The 18,937-nt window shown below is 37.3% G+C and overlaps 2 protein-coding genes across 4 annotated transcripts; both read right to left on the reverse strand.

Annotated features, from left to right (window-relative positions):
* Positions 1-1,402: 1,402 nt before the first annotated feature.
* aldoaa (aldolase a, fructose-bisphosphate, a) lies at positions 1,403-7,380 on the reverse strand. Of its 2 annotated transcripts, none has more exons than XM_084430381.1 (7): positions 7,051-7,380; positions 5,522-5,640; positions 5,166-5,432; positions 3,479-3,639; positions 2,658-2,916; positions 2,316-2,515; positions 1,403-1,904 (listed from the first exon to the last, which is right to left on the reverse strand). In XM_084430381.1, exons 2-7 carry the CDS (start codon positions 5,631-5,633, stop codon positions 1,809-1,811), a joined length of 1,095 nt encoding a protein of 364 aa, XP_084286507.1. In that variant the 5' UTR covers positions 5,634-5,640; positions 7,051-7,380; the 3' UTR covers positions 1,403-1,808. The 2 variants fall into 2 exon arrangements, with proteins under 2 accessions (XP_084286507.1, XP_084286506.1); XM_084430380.1 differs by lacking the exon at positions 7,051-7,380 and adding an exon at positions 6,029-6,182.
* A 2,319-nt stretch (positions 7,381-9,699) lies between these two features.
* Positions 9,700-15,971, reverse strand: LOC311288830 (uncharacterized protein). Of its 2 annotated transcripts, XM_084406425.1 has the most exons (5): positions 15,816-15,945; positions 14,478-14,585; positions 13,212-13,322; positions 12,836-12,973; positions 9,706-10,580 (listed from the first exon to the last, which is right to left on the reverse strand). In XM_084406425.1, the coding sequence occupies exons 1-5, from the start codon at positions 15,816-15,818 to the stop codon at positions 10,494-10,496; spliced, it is 447 nt and encodes a 148-aa protein (XP_084262551.1). In that variant the 5' UTR covers positions 15,819-15,945; the 3' UTR covers positions 9,706-10,493. The 2 variants fall into 2 exon arrangements, with proteins under 2 accessions (XP_084262552.1, XP_084262551.1); XM_084406426.1 differs by lacking the exon at positions 14,478-14,585 and having other exon boundaries at positions 9,700-10,580; positions 15,816-15,971.
* Between the last annotated feature and the right edge of the window lie 2,966 nt (positions 15,972-18,937).

An 18,937-nucleotide genomic window follows, 5' to 3' on the forward strand; every position in this document is an offset into this window, starting at 1 on the left:
TTTTACAGTTCCTCCTGAATCAAAACAACAAGCTCATGCTGCGTTCATGCCATAATGTTATGTGCTTTGAGACATGAGGTAATTTAACACTGTCTCTCTCGCCTCATGACGCTTTGCAGACTCTGCTCTGGCTTTGTGCGTTTATTTGTTTTGAAGGAGGCATGGCTTTGGAGACACTCAGAAGGGAGGGTGGGATCTAATCCTTTCAAAGCTAACTTGCTATTGCTAGCCGTTCTGAAAATTTCCTACTCTACCTTTAATTTATACGGAAATTTGTAGGAAAATTCAAAAAAACATAATTATATTTATATTAAAATGAATGTATATTCACATTGCAAGTTGTTTGTGGATTTTTATAGTAGGCCTACATTCATTCCCCTGACATAGCCTAGGCTCCTGCAGGTCTGACACTTCTGAAACTGCCATGAACTACTGCCATTTGCCAACAAACTGAAATTTGCCAAGATCTTTTAAAATTATTAGATACTGTTAATGCGTTTACATTGAGATCAATACATCTTAGTGGTGAAAGCGGAATTTCGAAAGGTTTCAAAACAGCGTGAGTGCAAATGAAGGCAAGCTCACACTTTTGGCCAGATGTTGCTGTCGCAGACTGATTTACAAGTCTGCCACAAAACCCCTGGATTACGGCCAAATCAGTCTTCATTACGGTTGATGATACTTGTTAAGTATAAGAATAAGAACTTTATTGTCATTGCACATCAGGTATACAATGAAATTGCAGTGCATGAGACTGAGAGCCGTTGCGTCCGCGCGCGCCGCCATCTTTATCACACAGATAAGTCACATAAATAAATATACGAAGAAATGTAAAAAACAAAACAAACATTAATGAGTATTTATACTTTTATTTCCTTATGAATGATTCAATTTTCCCCCACATTTATTTAATTCTACTTTTATTTATTTTCACATTTATCTATTTATACATTTCTTTGTCTGTATGCTAATGACGGGGGCTTGTTTTACTTCAGACATAACAATTCGAGCTCAGAGTGGCAGTGCTGAAGCTTTTAGGCCACAATGACACCTTGTGGTGTGACCAATCAAAACGCAAGCCGTTGCAAAGTCACAGAGGCAATGACTGACTTCATTTAATAATCAAAGTCATTTAATATCACCCTTTAGCCAGTTTAATTTAAACCCCAAAAAAGGTTCAAAAGTTTCATGAAGCAGCGGTAACAAAGCACAACTCATAATATTAAAAAAGTACTACAAATAATAATACTAATTTACTGCAATTATATCTATCAAAGGTGTTCTTAAGCAGTGCTGCTTCTTATAATGATAATCATCCTATATAAATAAGAAAAGTTCCAACAGTGCCGACACTCACAAAAACGTACTGTTTGAATAACACCACAAAAAGAAGCAAATGAGGTTAGCTGTGAAAGATACTTTATTGTTTTCTTAACAGTGAGTATCATATTAAACAATAACAATAATAATATACCCCTGAAAGGCAGATGTTCTTTGTGCAAGTCAAATACAGTTAATATAAGTACTACAAGTACAAGAGCAACGTTTCTCAGCAGAGTTCGACATTAGAACACATGGGAGTGTTATTAAAAGTGGGAAGAGGGAGGAGATTAGGGCAAAATACATCTGGACATCAAGTTATTCAATTACAATTATTACTCTTTTAGGTTTCATCTCTTAGTTTCATAGTTTTGTTTCACACATGGAAATAACAAACACTAGAAAGAAAAAGGGAATGGGTCAAATGATGGGAGTTCAGAGTACAGATGTGTTTGATGTGGATTGAAATGTAAAAGGCTTCTTGGTGATTAGTAGGCATGGTTGGCCACAAAGAGAGACTCTCCAGCAGCAGCACCCTTATCTCCTGAGGACACATACTTCCCAACACAGGCCAGGCTGTTGTTCTGGAGATAGAAGCACAAGACAATAAGAGTAAAGTTGATCTAAAACATAAACATATGAAATGCTTAGCCTCCACCTGAATTAATTAGTCCATGTCTTTTAACAAGTAAAAATACAAGCGAGTTAATAATAACAATAAATATTATACATATAAACTAATTGCATTACTTATTTTTTTTCAATCAATATTTTAAACATGTATAGGCCCTTTCACACCAGAAATGAAATAATCCTCAGGCTGAGGGAAATGCAAATTCACACCTGTATGGTTAATAAAGTGAGATTAAATACATAAAGTATACACGGTATTTATCATATTTTATTATTGCAGGTTTGCATAATATTTCACAGTTTTTATTCGTTTTGAGAAAAAAACAAACAAACAGCAGATTACAGAAGTTACTGAAACTTACAAGAGCTCTCTTTACGAACTCCTCCTGGCAGGCTTTGCCATTCTCCTTCTTGCCAGCCCAGGCTTTGAGGGCAGAGGCCTGCAGGGCACGACCGTAGGAGAATGTCAGGGCCCAGGGCCTATGCAGGGGACACTTGTTCATGGCATTCAGATTGAGTGTGGCCTCCTCCTCACTCTGGCCTCCAGACAGGAAGGTGATGCCTATATCAAGGAGAGGTGTGGCAAAAATGGGTCAGAAATGTGAAATGATGATAATTACATAGTCGAGAACTTATCCAGCAGGCCTGTGGTAAGATAAAGACTCTGTCATGAGCGAGTGAGTAATTGCGGTTGTTTTACTAACCAGGCACAGCAGGAGGAACAGTGCGGCGAAGAGCAGTGACAGTTGACATGGCGATCTCCTGGGGGGTGTTCTTCTGGGAACAGGCATGGCCGGCAGTCACCATGTTGGGTTTGAGCAGAGTGCCCTCCAAATAAACATGGTGGTCTGACAGGGCCTTGTACACAGCAGCCAGAACCTTCTCAGTCACATACTGGGTCCTCTTCAGGTCATGGTCACCATCAGGCAGAATTTCAGGCTCCACGATGGGCACAATGCCGTGCTAACGAAAAAGGAGATGTCATGTCAGTAATAAAATTATACAATTATTTTAATATAAAAAAGTTTGGGGTCGGTAAGATTTTAAGATATAGTCACTTATGCTAACCAAGACTGCATTGATTTGATTAAAAATACAGGAAAACAGTAAGATTGTGAAATATATAAAAAACAAAATTATCTATTTTAACAAATGTAATTTATTCCAGTAATGGCAAAGCTGAATTTTCAGCATCATTACTCTACACTAGTCTTCAGTGTCACATGATCCTTCAGAAATCATTCTAATATGATGATTTGCTGCTGAAGAAACATTTATTAGTATTATCAATGTTGAAAACAGTTCCGCTGCTTAATATTTTTGTAGAAACACTGATACATTTTCAGGATTCTTTGATAAATAGAATGTTCAAAATAACTAATTATTTGAAACAGAAATCTTTTGTAACATTGTGTCTTTACTCTTTACTGTGTTTACTCTTTTGATCTATTTAACGTGTCCATGCTGAATGAAAGCACACAAAAAGCATTGTGTGTGTGTGGATACATAGCTGTGCGCGTCTCACCATCTGGCAGATGCTAGCGTAACGAGCGAGCACATTGGCGTTCTCAATGATGGCCAGTCTAGAGGGAGTTGTGGGAGTGATCTTCAGCACAGACCTCCATTTAGCAAAGTCTGCCCCATCCTTCTTATACTGAGCACAACGCTCGTACAGCCCATCCAGACCTGCGAACGCAGAGAGAAATGAAGGTTTAAAGAGTCCCAAGCAAACTAAGTGACCGTGACCATTCAATTCCGGTCAAAGTCCATCAGGTCCAGCAATTAAGTGGATACAAAAGGTAAAAAAAAATACCAAGTGTCATTTTTAATACCTGAGAATCTATTTCATAGTAGAGCCCGACCGATTTATCGGTAGGCCGATATTAGACATTTTCCAAACTATCGGTATCGGCATTTATAATGGCCGATAAATGAATATTTCAAAAATAAAATAAAAACGGACGAAACACCCTTCAACCATGTCATGAGTGTTGGCGTTGTATAGTTTGTCCACCAGAGGGCACTCTACACCGTCCCTGTTGGCAACACTCGTGTATAACGCGCCACACATCCTGCAACCTGCTGATCCAGCCAGAGTCGGGCAGAGAGAACCAGTTATCCGCGAGTGAGATCATCGGTGAAGTGTGTTCATGGTGAGTTGGTCACGAGACATACATTGCTTGAATAACAATTAAAAGAACATCCCCATCAGTTCTCTTAACTCAAATAAGCATGACAAAATTCGTGACTATCATGTCCAGTTTTGCTGCTGTTAAATAAGCCGAGAGTGAAGCGGAATTAGCTAGTAATTACGTTACGTTGTTACAGTGTAGTTGACTGACTGTCCTTTTAACTTTTGACAATGTGACTGAAGTATTTCTTTAATAGCGTGACAGTTATAGCAATGAGACGTATCATCTCTCCTTGGCCTGTTATATTGAAAATGTATGTTTTACAATTTGCAGTATGACGTTATCCATTGCTAATTATGGCTCATCATAGACTAGCTAACCACAAAGCTAGCTAATGCCACTATCAGTGGAAGACCGCTAACGTTAACATTAATGAGCTTGGAAACCACAACGAACTTATTCTGCCTAAATAAAGTAATGATTACTGTATTTATAACTAGCATATCTCTAGTTACAGTCCCTGCATTGTAAAATGTAAGTTAGACTTGCGAGGAGTGAACATTTAGACATAGAGAAAAAGTATCAAACGTACCTTGTGCATAAAAGTTAGCTTTTCTTTTACACGTGTGTGAAATCCAATGACGCCAAGTGTGCGTTGCAGACTGTCGTTCAGCCGCAGCATTAACGAGTCACATAATGGATTTAGATCGCTAAATAGTAGCACACAAACATTTAGGGGTGACCTTTATCTTGTTTAATGATAATATAAATGATGATGATAGTGATAATGTCGTCATTATTTTATATTTTGATGTTCCTCTGTTCTGTTGTGACAATAAAAGAAACAAGTTTCTTTTTAAAATGCATTATCATATTATTTTGGTTAAAACTCATAAATAACTACAAATAACTAATGTTAGGGAAATCTGTTAACGTTTTGTTGCGCGTTTCTGAAATTAAACACAAAAAATTAAAATATCGGCCGATATATCGGATTTTAAAACCAACAAATATTTGTATCGGTTTCGGCCTTCAAAATCCTTTATCGGTCGGGCTCTATTTCATAGATGGGATGTTCACCTTGTGTGGTGGTCTCTCCATTAGTGCCAGCCAGGGGAACCACACCCTTGTCCACTTTGATGCCAACTACCATGCCCCTCTCCTTAAGGTACTGGGAGAAAAGTTTGCCATCATCTGTCTTCTGGTAGAGTGTCTCATGGAAGAGGATGACGCCACCGATGCAGGGCTTTACGCGGTCGTCTGCGGTAAACAGCAGCTGGCGGTACAGTCTCCTGTTCTCCTCGGTGTTCTCAGCATTGATGCTCTGGAATCGCTTCGCCACGCTACCTGCACAGGACCAACGATACGAGATGTTAGAAGTCATAAGACAAGCAAATAAACTGGTTACTAATGAACGTGAACTCAACAGCCTGTACCTGTAGACTCGTCCGCAGCGAGAATGCCTTTGCCAGGGGCCACAATCCTCTGAGCAATATCGCTCAGCTCCTTCTTCTGCTCTGGTGTGAGGAATGGGTACGCGTGAGGCATCTTGACTCTAAGGAGATAGGTTTGGGAAAGATTCATATCAGATTCATAATCATTAGAAACACACGAATCACATAACAAAAACAATGATCAAGTAATGAATCAGGTGACTAATTAAATCAACATCAAGGAGTCTGAGCAAGGGTTCAGATTTGGGTGTGTACTCGCAAACCTTACGGACATTTTTTTTTCTTCTTCAACAAACTACATCTTGTTAGTTCATGATGCAACATGCCCTTCAGATACAAGCATGAATGACCTTGTGCGGCTCACGTAACGTTGCCTGTTAACTTTGCATTAAAACGGAAAAGCGACTAGTGAAAGACTAGCTTCCGACAGCGGTCAAATATATTTGCTTTTACTTGGATGTCGGCGCTTTATATTAAGTAAAAACTCACCAGTTAAGAGGGGTTGAGGAAGCGATGGTTTCCGAATCACACTTTCAACGTAGTCACGTTATTCTACGGATGCAATGAATTGCAATAAAAGGAAGGAAATTACAAGCAATTTTACAAGGCTTGGCCAATCAGGACGGGAGATATATTGATGGACAGGGCGTAGGGACGATGATTGGCTGTTGGGCTTTGAAAGGCGGGTTTAAGAATTACGCATCAAAAGGGGAGTGGTTTTATTACAATTTAGAGGCGGGTACGCGTTCTTGTGATACGTGACAGTTCACATGCAGGAGAAACAGACCTGGAAATTACATTTTGAAATCCTCTTTGGATGCAAGCGAACAAATGACCTTGCGTGTGCAGTGCATTTTAGGAGTATGTTTAACAGGCTATAAATGATAAGACACTAATGCGCTTTAAAAAAAAAAGTCTGGTATATATAACATCAAATTACATCTCTTGTCTACTGGACATTGAACAGCCCCACAAAAGGCTCTTAACATTCCAGCAACAAACCTCTTAACACTCTCCGCTCAGGTTGCATTCAACCAAAGGCCAACTTAAATATAGACAATCATTTAATGGCTGAAATCCAGCACTAAAGAAGAGGATTTGACTTGTGAAAGAGGGTCTGAAACGACTCTTTGTGATGTTCAATTCCAAGCACAGTCAGTCAAGCTGGTAAATATTATTAATACATGCCAAAATAACACAGATTATCAGTGTTTTGTGTATTATGCATTTAAGCAGGAATAAAGAATTATGAATTATTTTAACAGTACATTTTATTACGGTAATAAATGTACAACAATTAAATCATTATTATTTAAAACATTTTAATATTAAAAACTATTATTATTATAATTATCAGTATTACTTTGATTTAAAAAAAAAGCATTTGACAGAAGCAAATACATTGAAATAAAAGCAAATAAAAAGCCTAAAGAATATAGGCTAGTCTTATTTTTGTAGTAATTTACACTTTACAAAATAAGAAAAAAAGAAAGAAAGTAGAATTTGCGTACCGTGGAGCTGGATGAAGTGAGCGAGAGATACTCCCCAAATGGATGCAGAGGAGGTCTGGAGAGTCTGTGACACTCTTCTGGTGCCAGATGACCTGTATTTATTCAGACGGCGTGACCTTTGACATTCTGTGGGTTTGGCTAATCTTAGCAGCAGGCAAACCCACGATGCAACTGGAGAAGGGCGATGTGACATTCATGTACATTGGCATTCAGCAAAGAAAGGTTAAAGAGAAAGGCAGTGAGTGGCATGGACAAGGCACATGATTATTAATGTTGCTGCAACATGCATGAAGTATCATACAATCCCAATTAATTAATGATGAAAAAGGAGACTGGTGGTCTATAGATGACTGCAATAACCCGACTGAATCTTCTGCATGATGCTCTTTAATATTACTCCATACAGTACTTACAATCCTCCTGAGCCCACGAGATAACTGTCATCAGAAAAGGGATCTACTGTCCTGAGATCTTCTGTCATGACCTTTCATCTTTTAAATGTCTTCTCTACAGAATCCCTATAATCAGCAAGAGCTTCATGTCTGACCAATTCATAAAGGTACAGAAAAAATAGAAAACCTTTATAGAAATTTTTTGAAACTTGGAACAAATACATTTTTGCAAATGCATGAAAACAAATGAAAGAAATCTAAGACAATCCAACAATGAATGTAAAAGTGAATTCTTTAATATGTTACCACCAATGCTCGATAGATAATAATACTACTGTAAAAGCCTTTTGCATGAAAGAAAAACTTTAATTCATTTTAAAACCACACAGTTACAAAAATAGCACATATTTATATATATATAAAAAATATATAAAATTTCAGCCTAAGTTTTGCCTGACAACAGAGAAATTGACAGAAGTGACAGTCACAGCAGGTTTACTTTGTAAGCCAAAGTATGCTGGCTGTAAGCATTCAAAAATATGGCCACATACATAACTGTATGTCACACAATACAATATGCACAAATATTTCACAGGACGATGTCCTGTAAACAATTACATTAGTAAACATTAGAACTAGCTTTTATTACCGTATTACAGTATGTATCAAAAAAATGATTATTACAATCTAAAATTGGTAAGTCAGCACTATATGACCATGTATCTTACAACCCCAAATCAGAAAAAGTTGGGACACTGTACAAATTGTGAGTAAAAAAGGAATGGAATAATTTGCAAATCTCATAAACTTATATTTTATTCACAATAGAATATAGATAACATATCAAATGTTGAAAGTGAGACATTTTCAAATGTCATGCCAAATATTGGCTCATTTTGGATTTCATGAGAGCTACACATTCCAAAAAAGTTGGGACAGGTAGCAATAAGAGGCCGGAAAAGTTAAATGTACATATAAGGAACAGCTGGAGGACCAATTTGCAACTTATTAGGTCAATTGGCAACATGATTGGGTATAAAAAGAGCCTCTCAGAGTGGCAGTGTCTCTCAGAAGTCAAGATGGGCAGAGGATCACCAATTCCCCCAATGCTGCGGCGAAAAATAGTGGAGCAATATCAGAAAGGAGTTTCTCAGAGAAAAATTGCGTTTTGTTTGAAGTTATCATCATCTATAGTGCATAATATCATCCAAAGATTCAGAGAATCTGGAACAATCTCTGCGTAAGGGTCAAGGCCGGAAAACCATACTGGATGCCCATGATCTTCGGGCCCTTAGACGGCACTGCATCACATACAGGAATGCTACTGTAATGGAAATCACAACATTGGCTCAGGAATACTTCCAAAAAAGTGAACACAATCGGTGAACACAATCCACCGTGCCATTCGCCGTTGCCAGCTAAAACTCTATAGGTCAAAAAAGAAGCCGTATCTAAACAGGATCTAGAAGCGCAGGTGTTTTCTCTGGGCCAAGGCTCATTAAAAATGGACTGTGGCAAAGTGGAAAACTGTTCTGTGGTCAGACGAATCAAAATTTGAAGTTATTTTTGGAAAACTGGGACGCCATGTCATCCAGACTAAAGAGGACAAGGACAACCCAAGTTGTTATCAGCGCTCAGTTCAGAAGCCTGCCTCTCTGATGGTATGGGGTTGCATGAGTGCGTGTGGCATGGGCAGCTTACACATCTGGAAAGGCACCATCAATGCTGAAAGGTATATCCAATTTCTAGAACAACATATGCTCCCATCCAGACGTCGTCTCTTTCAGGGAAGACCTTGCATTTTCCAACATGACAATGCCAGACCATATACTGCATCAATTACAATATCATGGCTGCGTAGAAGAAGGATCCGGGTACTGGAATGGCCAGCCTGCAGTCCAGATCTTTCACCCATAGAAAACATTTGGTGCATCATAAAGAGGAAGATGCAACAAAGACCTAAGACAGTTGAGCAACTAGAAGCCTGTATTAGACAAGAATGGGACACCATTCCTATTCCTAAACTTGAGCAACTTGTGTCCTCAGTCCCCAGACGTTTGCAGACTGATATAAAAAGAAGAGGGGATGCCACATAGTGGTAAACATGGCCTTGTCCCAACTTTTTTGAGATGTGTTGATGCCATGAAACTTAAAATCAACTTATTTTCCCCTTAAAATGATACATTTTCTCCTTTTAAACATTTGATATGTCATCTCTGTTGTATTCTGAATAAAATATTGAAATTTGAAACTTCCACAACTTGCATTCTGTTTTTATTCACAATTTGTACAGTGTCCCAACTTTTTCTGATTTGGGGTTGTATATACAGTCCACACAGTTCAAAGACATTGGTGTCAGATGCGATATATTTAACAGCATGTGTGGTTTATAGATTCCTCTCTTCTCTTTGTATGGCTCATAACTGAAGAACAAATGTCCATCATACCAAGTACAATGATACCACAGAGAAACACATTCGCTACACAAAGCATAATTAATTATTGCCGACTAGGAAACTAGAAAAGACAAAAGTTGGGTAAATATGACCTTTTGTGCTGAAAAGTAAAAATTAATTAAACGTCATGCTTTAAAAATCCATGGCACTGCTTAAAGCCTTAACCTTAGCTTCAGTCTTCTATTGTTCTATAGTGATTGTGTATTTCAGGAATTACAGCAGTTTGGAAAACTGGCATCACACTATGACTTAAATATGTCCAATAACCATTATACTACAATAGTATGTGCTGTGTTTACAGTCTATATTATGTTTTATTAAGCATTTATTAATCTTGCTCACTTCATCCATACATGACTCAACTAAACAATGTATCTTCCCAATAAATGCAGATCTAAATCTTTTAGAACCGATGTTAATTTTGGTTAAATCAATGACTGTTATTAGGAAGGATGCTGTAATGTCTCCCAAATGATGCAAACATTACAGAACAACCAAAGACTGAATCACAGTTTCTCTGGCTATCACTTGGAGTTGGAATTTAAGGCATCTTTTAAAGTGAGGTGGGTCTTCCTCTTTTCCTCCACCTTTCCCTCTACTTAAACTTGATCTCAAAGCAGAAGCAGTTGATGGAGTCGCACTCTGGTGGTTGACAGGTACAAGCACAATCCCACATCGCGCACTGCAATAAGAAGAAATGATGATGAACAAGAAAAACCTGCTGACAGTGTGAGGAGGTTTATACCACTTCTGTTCATATTTATAGGCAGTGGGGGCTCCTGGCCGTAAATTTAGTCTTAGCACTAGTTTATGATCAACATTTTGTAAGCTTTATATCCTAATCGCTGAACACATCAGACACACATTTGACAGAATTCAGAATTGTCCTTGCGTTATTCAGCCTGAGGGTGGCGCTCTAATGATGATTGACAGACAAACGACAAACACATAGAATGCCATCTAGAATTGCCTTAATGTATTATTTATTGCGTCCGAATGTGGTTTTGTGTATTATATGTTGCGAGAAAGCTGAAAACACTGTTTTCCTTAGGGGCAAACAAAATCATTTCAGATGTATTTTCATTTAGGAAAAATTGCTCCTTTTCAGGAAAGTTCGTTTAGGCAATCTAAAAGTGGCTGAAGAGAATATTTGTTGTTGCACTGTATTACACCATATTTAAAAAAAAACAAAAAAAAACATTACAATTATTGTGCAAAATTGCAACAATCCTTCCCCTTATAAAAATACATTGTTAGGCATGGTTGTGTTTGTTTTATGCAATACATAGGCATGTATTATTTGTTAATAATATTACAATAATAATATATATTGTTTGGGGGGGGGGGGGGGGGGGGGTTCTGTGTTGCACGTCACACGCATCACACACATGACCAGCATCGGCCAATAGTGAGCCTACGTGTGACGTACAACACAGACGCGCTGCGCTTAAACACTACGTGAAAAGACTCGAGGCCCAGAGAGAAGGAAATGAATAGTGGAATAAAGTCGAAATATTTTTTTTCCGCATAAAAAGTATTCTCGTCGCTTGATAAACTTAAGATTGAGCCACTGGAGTCACTTGGACTATATTAACGATGTCTTTAATGCATTTTCTGGGCCAGCAAGTTATAATGTCTTAGAAGTCTATAGAGGAGTGAGCCAGCGCTCAGATTTAATCAAAAATATCTTAATTTGTGTTCCGAAGATGAACGAAGGTCTTGCGGGGTTGGAACAACATGAGGGTGAGTAATTACTGACAGAATTTTCATTTTTGGGTGAACTAACCCTTTAATGCGGTTGTAGAAAGCAGTTGTCACTCCCAAAAATGACTGAACTGTGTACAGAACAGGATTAAGCACTAAAAAGTGAACTGACAATCGAGTGGCAAAGTGGCTAGTTTACTACATTAGTTAACAATACTTCTACAACATTTATTAATCTTAGTTAATGTTAATTTATACATTTACTAGCACATTGTTAAAATCAGCAGTTGTATATGTTAACATAAGTTCTGTCCTGACAAATCTCGGAGTGTTTGGCATGGTAATGGATATGACAATGTTGATATATATGTTGATACAGATCTGCCACGCTGTTGCTGCGGCAGAGTAAGTACGGGACTTGCTACTGCCAATACATACACGACACGCTGCTGTGAGCAAATAAGACATGCTGCTGTACAATATAGTGTACATGAATTACCTATAGCAGATCTATACAGGTGGAGCTGGGGAAGGTGGAGGTTTCTGAAAGTGCATTGCACTGCTAAGACAAATGCTAACCAAGTATTTGAAGGTTGAGCATGTGAGATCATTGGCTACTGATATAGCAGGGACTAATCAGCTGTGCTATATAGAGAATTATGTGATTGTAAGCAGATCAAGTTAAAGACTTATTAGCTGCGCCATCTAGAGTTTCAAGACAGAACTTTACAGTATTTAATGCACTAAAATAAACAATGTATTTATTAACTAACATTAAAAAAGGTTAGTAAATGCTTTAAAATTATATTGCTCATAGTTACTTAATGTTAACTAATGCGTTAACTATTACTAATGTTCAATGTAATCAAATCAAACCTTATTATAAAGTGTTGCCAAGGCATTTAATTGGACGTCGGAGAGCATATAACCCTAAACCAGGGGTGTCCAAACTCAGTCCTGGAGGGCCACTGTCCTGCAGAGTTTAGCTCCAACCCCAATTAAACACACCTGAACCAGATAATCAAGGTCTGATAAACTCTGCAGGACAGTGGCCCTCCAGGACCGAGTTTGGACACCCCTGCCCTAAACAGTCAAAAACTTCGGGGGTTTCCCAACAATGGACAAAAATATTTTACGATTCCTGAAATTTGTCTAAGGTTGCAAAATTGTGGCAAAAACAATGCAGTGTGCATCCAGCTTAAAGCAAAAAGAAATTGGCGACATATGACTTACATTAGGGGAGGGACAGGAGTAGTCCAGGCAGGATCGCAGGGAGGGTGGACGACAGTCACATGACTGGGCACACACTAAACAGTACTCACAAGGAGAGAAGCCTGCACAGCAATCTGAACACCGTGGATCACACTTGGCCTGTGAAGAGAGAGAGAGAGAGCCAAGTGTGATCCACACTGCCAAAATTACTCAAAAGATAGAACTAAAAACAGCAGGAAGTGAGATTCAGAGCAAGGCAACTGTGAAAGTGTATACTTACTGGACTTAGTATAGCAACAGCCATTAATATTTACTCAAGTAGATTGTTCAGCAATTTGACTAACAGTAACGTTTCATGAAGTTTCTTCAGAAAGAGGAACTGATGATGTTGAAGTACCTTGAGACAGTGGTGACACCACAGCACAGCCGCAAGGACCATCATATAGAGCCCCACAGAGATCATGATGATGGCAGGCAGCGGGAGAGAGAGAGCCCACACAGGAACAGCCTGACAGAGTCGAAAGGAAACAGCACTTGATTTCACTAGACATCACTACAGCTTATGGAATTTTTTTAATCATTTCTTCTTTTTTTTGTAATAAGAATTATTACTTTTTGAGAATTAGTAATTTATTTAGTTTTTAAAATAAATAAATAAATCATATCTTTCAAAGCCAAGGCTATTATTTTGTTGTACAAGAAATATTTATTTTTTATAGGTTTTTATTTAAAAAATATGAAATATGAAAAATGCGAAACATTCACTTTTTTTTTTTATAATAATATGGTTAATTTATATATCGTCTTTCCCGGGCTCAGTCATTTCACATGAACAATTATATGGACAATGGACATTTGCCCAGTCCAGAACAAGAGATAATGCAGTTGCAAACATTTAAATCCATGACAAAGAACTGTAACATTGTCTAGACAATGTAGAAGGTAGGCTAGACAGTAAAAAATCATGAAGCAAGTACACGACATGACTGATAATAATGGAAGAACACATTATGACTGATAATCTGGGATTTGGGCTGTGATTTGAAGCAGATACAAATTATGACTGATAATATTAGGCAAACAAATAGGTTTTGAGCTGTGATTTTAATTCATGGATACAGATAATTGTCATAAGTGTCAGGGGAGTGAGTTAAACAGCTTAGGTGCTATAACAGAAAAAGCCCTGCCGTCCATTGACGATAGGCTAAATCTAGGAACAAAGAGAAGTTCACAGCCAGAAGATTGGAGTGATCGAGAGGGAATATAGGGAGAAAGTATGTCATAAAGATAGGAGGGAGCAAGACCATTACAAATGTTGTATATAATACGGAATGATACAGGCAGCCGGTGGAGGTTAAATATGATGGGAGTAATATGAGCAGATCGTGTAGTGAAGAGTTAATATTCTTGCAGCAGAATTTTGAATATATTGCAAGCGGGAGAGTGTGCAGATGCGAAATGTAATAAATGCATGTACTAATGATTCAACATCTTGAGGATGTTGAGGATAACATGAGGATAACGAGTCAGTCTGGTGAATAGAATCTGTCCGGCAAGCTGTATATATCTGAATATCAGTAATCAGTAACATAGGCTATACCATGACAATGAATAATTTGTCCAAGAGGCAAAATGTAGATAATGAATAATAATGGGCCAACACCTGATCCCTGGTCAGTGGTGGATTTGTAATTGTGCATAGAAATGTAGTATTGCCAATCCATGAGATAAGGGGAGAATCAGGATAATGCAGTACTTGAGATGCCAATCTCTGAAATGCGAGAGAGTAATACATAATACATAATACATGTTGCCCCAAAACATATTCATTTATAAAATTAGACAAAATGTACAGTAACACCAATTTTAGCTCATGCTTACAACAAATTGTGTAGTAAATCAGAAAATAAATACTATATGAACAAATTACTCTTTAATATCTTTGATAGTTCATATTTAGTAATATTACTGATTTGACTGTACTGACACTATTGGATGAGACCTGAACTGAACTGAGTCGGACGATGACATCACTGTTTTCTACAGAGCTGCTTTATAGCTGAATTGAGCTTTCCTCAGTTATTGAACCTAAATTATTCAACACAAAATGAACTGACTTCAACTGAATGACTTGTCTTTTTAGAGCTGCTTTATAGCAGAATTGAATTATGTTTGTATCATGCGATCATTGTTCTCACTGCAACTAACACCGCAGACAGTGTAATTAATCACCATGGGAAAATCTCAGAGTTAAACTGGGAGTTGTGAAAATATGATACACCGGTGTTTTGCCAGATGAGAAGTTTATCTATCATCTTTTTACTCTTTTAATTAATTTTATAACTGTATCATATACATCTCTTTTAATTTCTTTTATAACTGTTTTTAATTTTCCTTGCTTTTATTTTGTGATTATTATCATTCCTTTCTGTAAAGCACTTTGAATTGCCATAGTGTATGAAATGTGCTATATAACGTTAAATAAACTTGCCTTGCCTTGTTCTCGTGTTTATCACTGTAAAGCTACTTTGAATCTGTATTGTATAAAGAGCAATAACGTTATAAACAAAGGGGACTTGACTTGATAGTAACAGCTGAGGAACTATGTGCAAGTTTGCTTGTGTCTGAAAGCTGGGATTTCTGTCAAAATAACTTTACCGAAATAAAAAACACTCTGAATCACATTCTGACGGAACACCTATTAAATACAGGCGAAGTTAATTTGTGTGTAAATTAGATTTCAATACAATTAAATAAACAGGATCTTTTCTTCGTCTTATTATTATTAAAACAGTATTGCGCAGTATGGTTAAAGAAAAAACTTAAAACACTAAAACTTAATTTGTAAGCCAGGGAAAAAAAACGTTAGTAGCTTGAACGCTTGGTTATAACGTTAACGTTACGCGACTAGAAGACGCAGTTACTGTAACACAGTTTGATGTCCAACAAAGAAATCTTCATTTGAAGGACGTAGCACAAAACACAAAACTATCTTACATACCATTATAACGTCCCTGCATTCCCAGTGTTTTCAGTAATCAGGAGATTTTTTTAATTTAATTAAACCAGATGTTTACTCGTATAGCACATTGTTCCATAGCGAAGCTGATCAATGTTGTCCTAGCAACCGCGATACGACTTCCTATGAGTGTACGGCGACATGGAAGGACCAAACTTAATCCATATTGAAAACATCATAAAAAGTCCGACAGTAGAATGGAAACGAATACTGCAATGCATGCAGACTTTTGTGCTAGGTTGTACATTATTGAATATTAACCCCTTTTAGCGTTTATAAAAAGTAATTGAAATGAATAAAATTCAAATGGGTTAAATAAATAAAAAATGTATCTAAAAAATCAAGCTAGAAGCCATTTAAAGTCTTCTTAGTGTATTTGTGTAATTTATATGTGCATATATTAGCCTACTACTGTTTGTGCTGACAGATTTGTAATACCATTTGTAATACCATAAGTCCTCCAGTGTTCTTTTTTTTTAGGTAGGCCAGGCCTATGCCTGGTGAAATGACAGACAAAAAGCCTGACAAAGATTTATCTTTTCTTGTTTTGTTTTTTTTAAATTAGCCTACAGTTTTAAATCCCCCTTTAAAACTGCTTCCAGGCGTTTATTATGTTATTAACTTTATTAAATCAAATCTTTAATAAACTAAACTGAATAAATCTTTAATTAATTAATTAATCCACTCAATAACTATTTTTTTTCCCTGCTTAGACTAGCCGAATGTCGCTGATGAGAAAATAGAAAGAGAGTGTACTCAGGATAGCTTTGGATTACTTTTAGCTCACTGTCCAGGAAATAAAGGCTCAAGAGAATCTTCTGAAATAAATTAAGAATTACATTTTAACAGTAATCTACAGACAGAAAATGAAGAGAGCCAAGTCATGGCTTTGTCATTGTGATGTTATTTAAAAACATATATGGAGTAGTCAGCTACAGTTCACATTCTGGTCCTCAACAGGATAAGTTGAGCTAAAAGTGATGAAACCAGTCCTATTCTCTCCGATATGCCCAATAAGTTTGGAAAATGGGAATTTCTCGAATCTATAAAGGCCAGTTCCATGGCCGTCCTTAAGGCGGCACAACCTCGCAGTGAACAAACCTTCTTCTTCATAACCTCTGCAATTCGCTCTGGCATGCTGGAAATCAGCTTCTGGACCAAATCCTGAGTGATGGTGATCCATTCTTGCCTTTTTAGTGATTGGAGTTGATCACAACTGTGAGATTCTGCTTGCCTTGTCCACTCGCCTTTTGAGGACTGACCACAGGTTCTCTATGGGATTAATATCTGGGGAACTGCCTAGCCACAGATCCAAAATCTCAGAGCCACTTCATTATCACTCTTGCCCTGTGACATGGTGCTTCATCATACTGAAAAATGCATGCATCATCACCAAATTGCTCCAGGATTGTTGTGAGAATTTGCTCTTGCAGGACATTTTAATACCATTCTTTAGTGTTTTTGGGCAGAATTGTGAGAGAGCCCATTCTCTTGGATGAAAAGCAGTGCCACACATGGATGGTCTCAGGATGCTTCACTGTTGGCACGACACAGGACTCATGGCAGCGTTCACTTTCTCTTCTCCGGACAGTCGGTTTTCCAGATGTCCCAAACAGTCTTCTCTACAAGTCTTCTGCTGTCCAATCCTTGTAATGAAATGTGTTTTTTTTGTGATAAAGTTCTTTTTTTTTTTCTCCACAAAAAGGTCAACGAAGCTTTTAAAATGGATTTGATCACTCTACACAATAATCTAGAAACCATGTGAATCATCAACACAACAACTGAATGCTTATGGTTTTTTACCTGATAATGGATCAGTTTTTATAAACTTGCAGACATTTTAATTACACATTTGTATAATAAAAAGGAAGAGTAGCCTGATTAACCAAGCCCTTCATAAAACAAAACAAGCATGCAATTTAATAAAACAACACATATTATACAGAGATTTCATATTTAGTATTATTTCATATTTCATATTTCATATTCAATTGAATTGAATAGACTATATAATTGCCTAATACAAAAAAAAAATTGCCGTTGGTTTGTAAAAGGTATTTTTATGCTTGGACTTTTCTGACCGCCAGGCACCAGCGTGTGCCATTTCCAGGCTCCAGCACTTCAAACCATTGAATCAATTGGTTCAATCAATGGATGTTTCAGTTCAACTTAATGGTAGCCTAACATCTGCAATAGCTGGTTTTGTTGAAATGAAATAAATGATTTAAGATAACTGATTATAACTGAATTCAACCAGCCTGAAAAACAAGGTTTTACTGAAGCATTACTATCAGTAGATATAACCTGATTTCTCCAGCTAGGTAAAATTACTTAATAAGTTTGATATAATCTTTTGGGCTTTATATGATGAAAGTCCTTTTCCACCTTGATGTAAATACACTCAAAAAATAATGAATTACCCTTATTTAGTTTAATTGAAGACATTTTTACATACAACTTAATTTAGTTTATTCAAAAGAAATCAGTTTAGTTGGATTAACAGTGTTGTTCATCATTATGCACAAAGTATATAATGACCTACTAAGTAAAGACAGGTGTCAGTACTTATACAGTATAGCATAGAAACATTGAGTGCCCAGTGCCCACAGTAAGCACAAGCGCTACTCTTCACCACAATGGTAAAGAGGGGAAAATCGGGGATAAATCGGCCTGGCATTACACTTAATAATAAACTCAGACAAGCTCAGTTCCGACTCGTTTTCTGTCAGATCTTTTTCGTGAATTGGAATGTGCAAAAGATGTGACAATGTGTAAATGTGACACATAAATGTGTCTCCCCAAACTGAATATCTAATCTTCAATTAGCTTTTTTATTTATCATCAGCTAATTTTAAGAAAAAAGACAGCAATAGGAGAGAGAGCTGCTTTAGCACTGGTGATAGAATTTAGTCTCACTACTTTGAATGAAGATGACTGTGTATGTTGAGCTTCAGGATACGACGCCGAACTTTCAGTTTCACTTGCAGCAGTCAGCTTGTTGAAGAGATTGGCTCATCTGAGGGTCTATCGATGCGTGTTGCAGTAGCACTATCGTAGGCCTATCTGGCTACTGGGAGCTGGTAAAATGCTCTCAAACTTTATTT

The sequence above is a fragment of the Rutilus rutilus genome, assembly GCF_951802725.1.
Source record: "Rutilus rutilus genome assembly, chromosome: 1".
Classification (NCBI taxonomy): Eukaryota; Metazoa; Chordata; class Actinopteri; order Cypriniformes; family Leuciscidae; genus Rutilus; species Rutilus rutilus.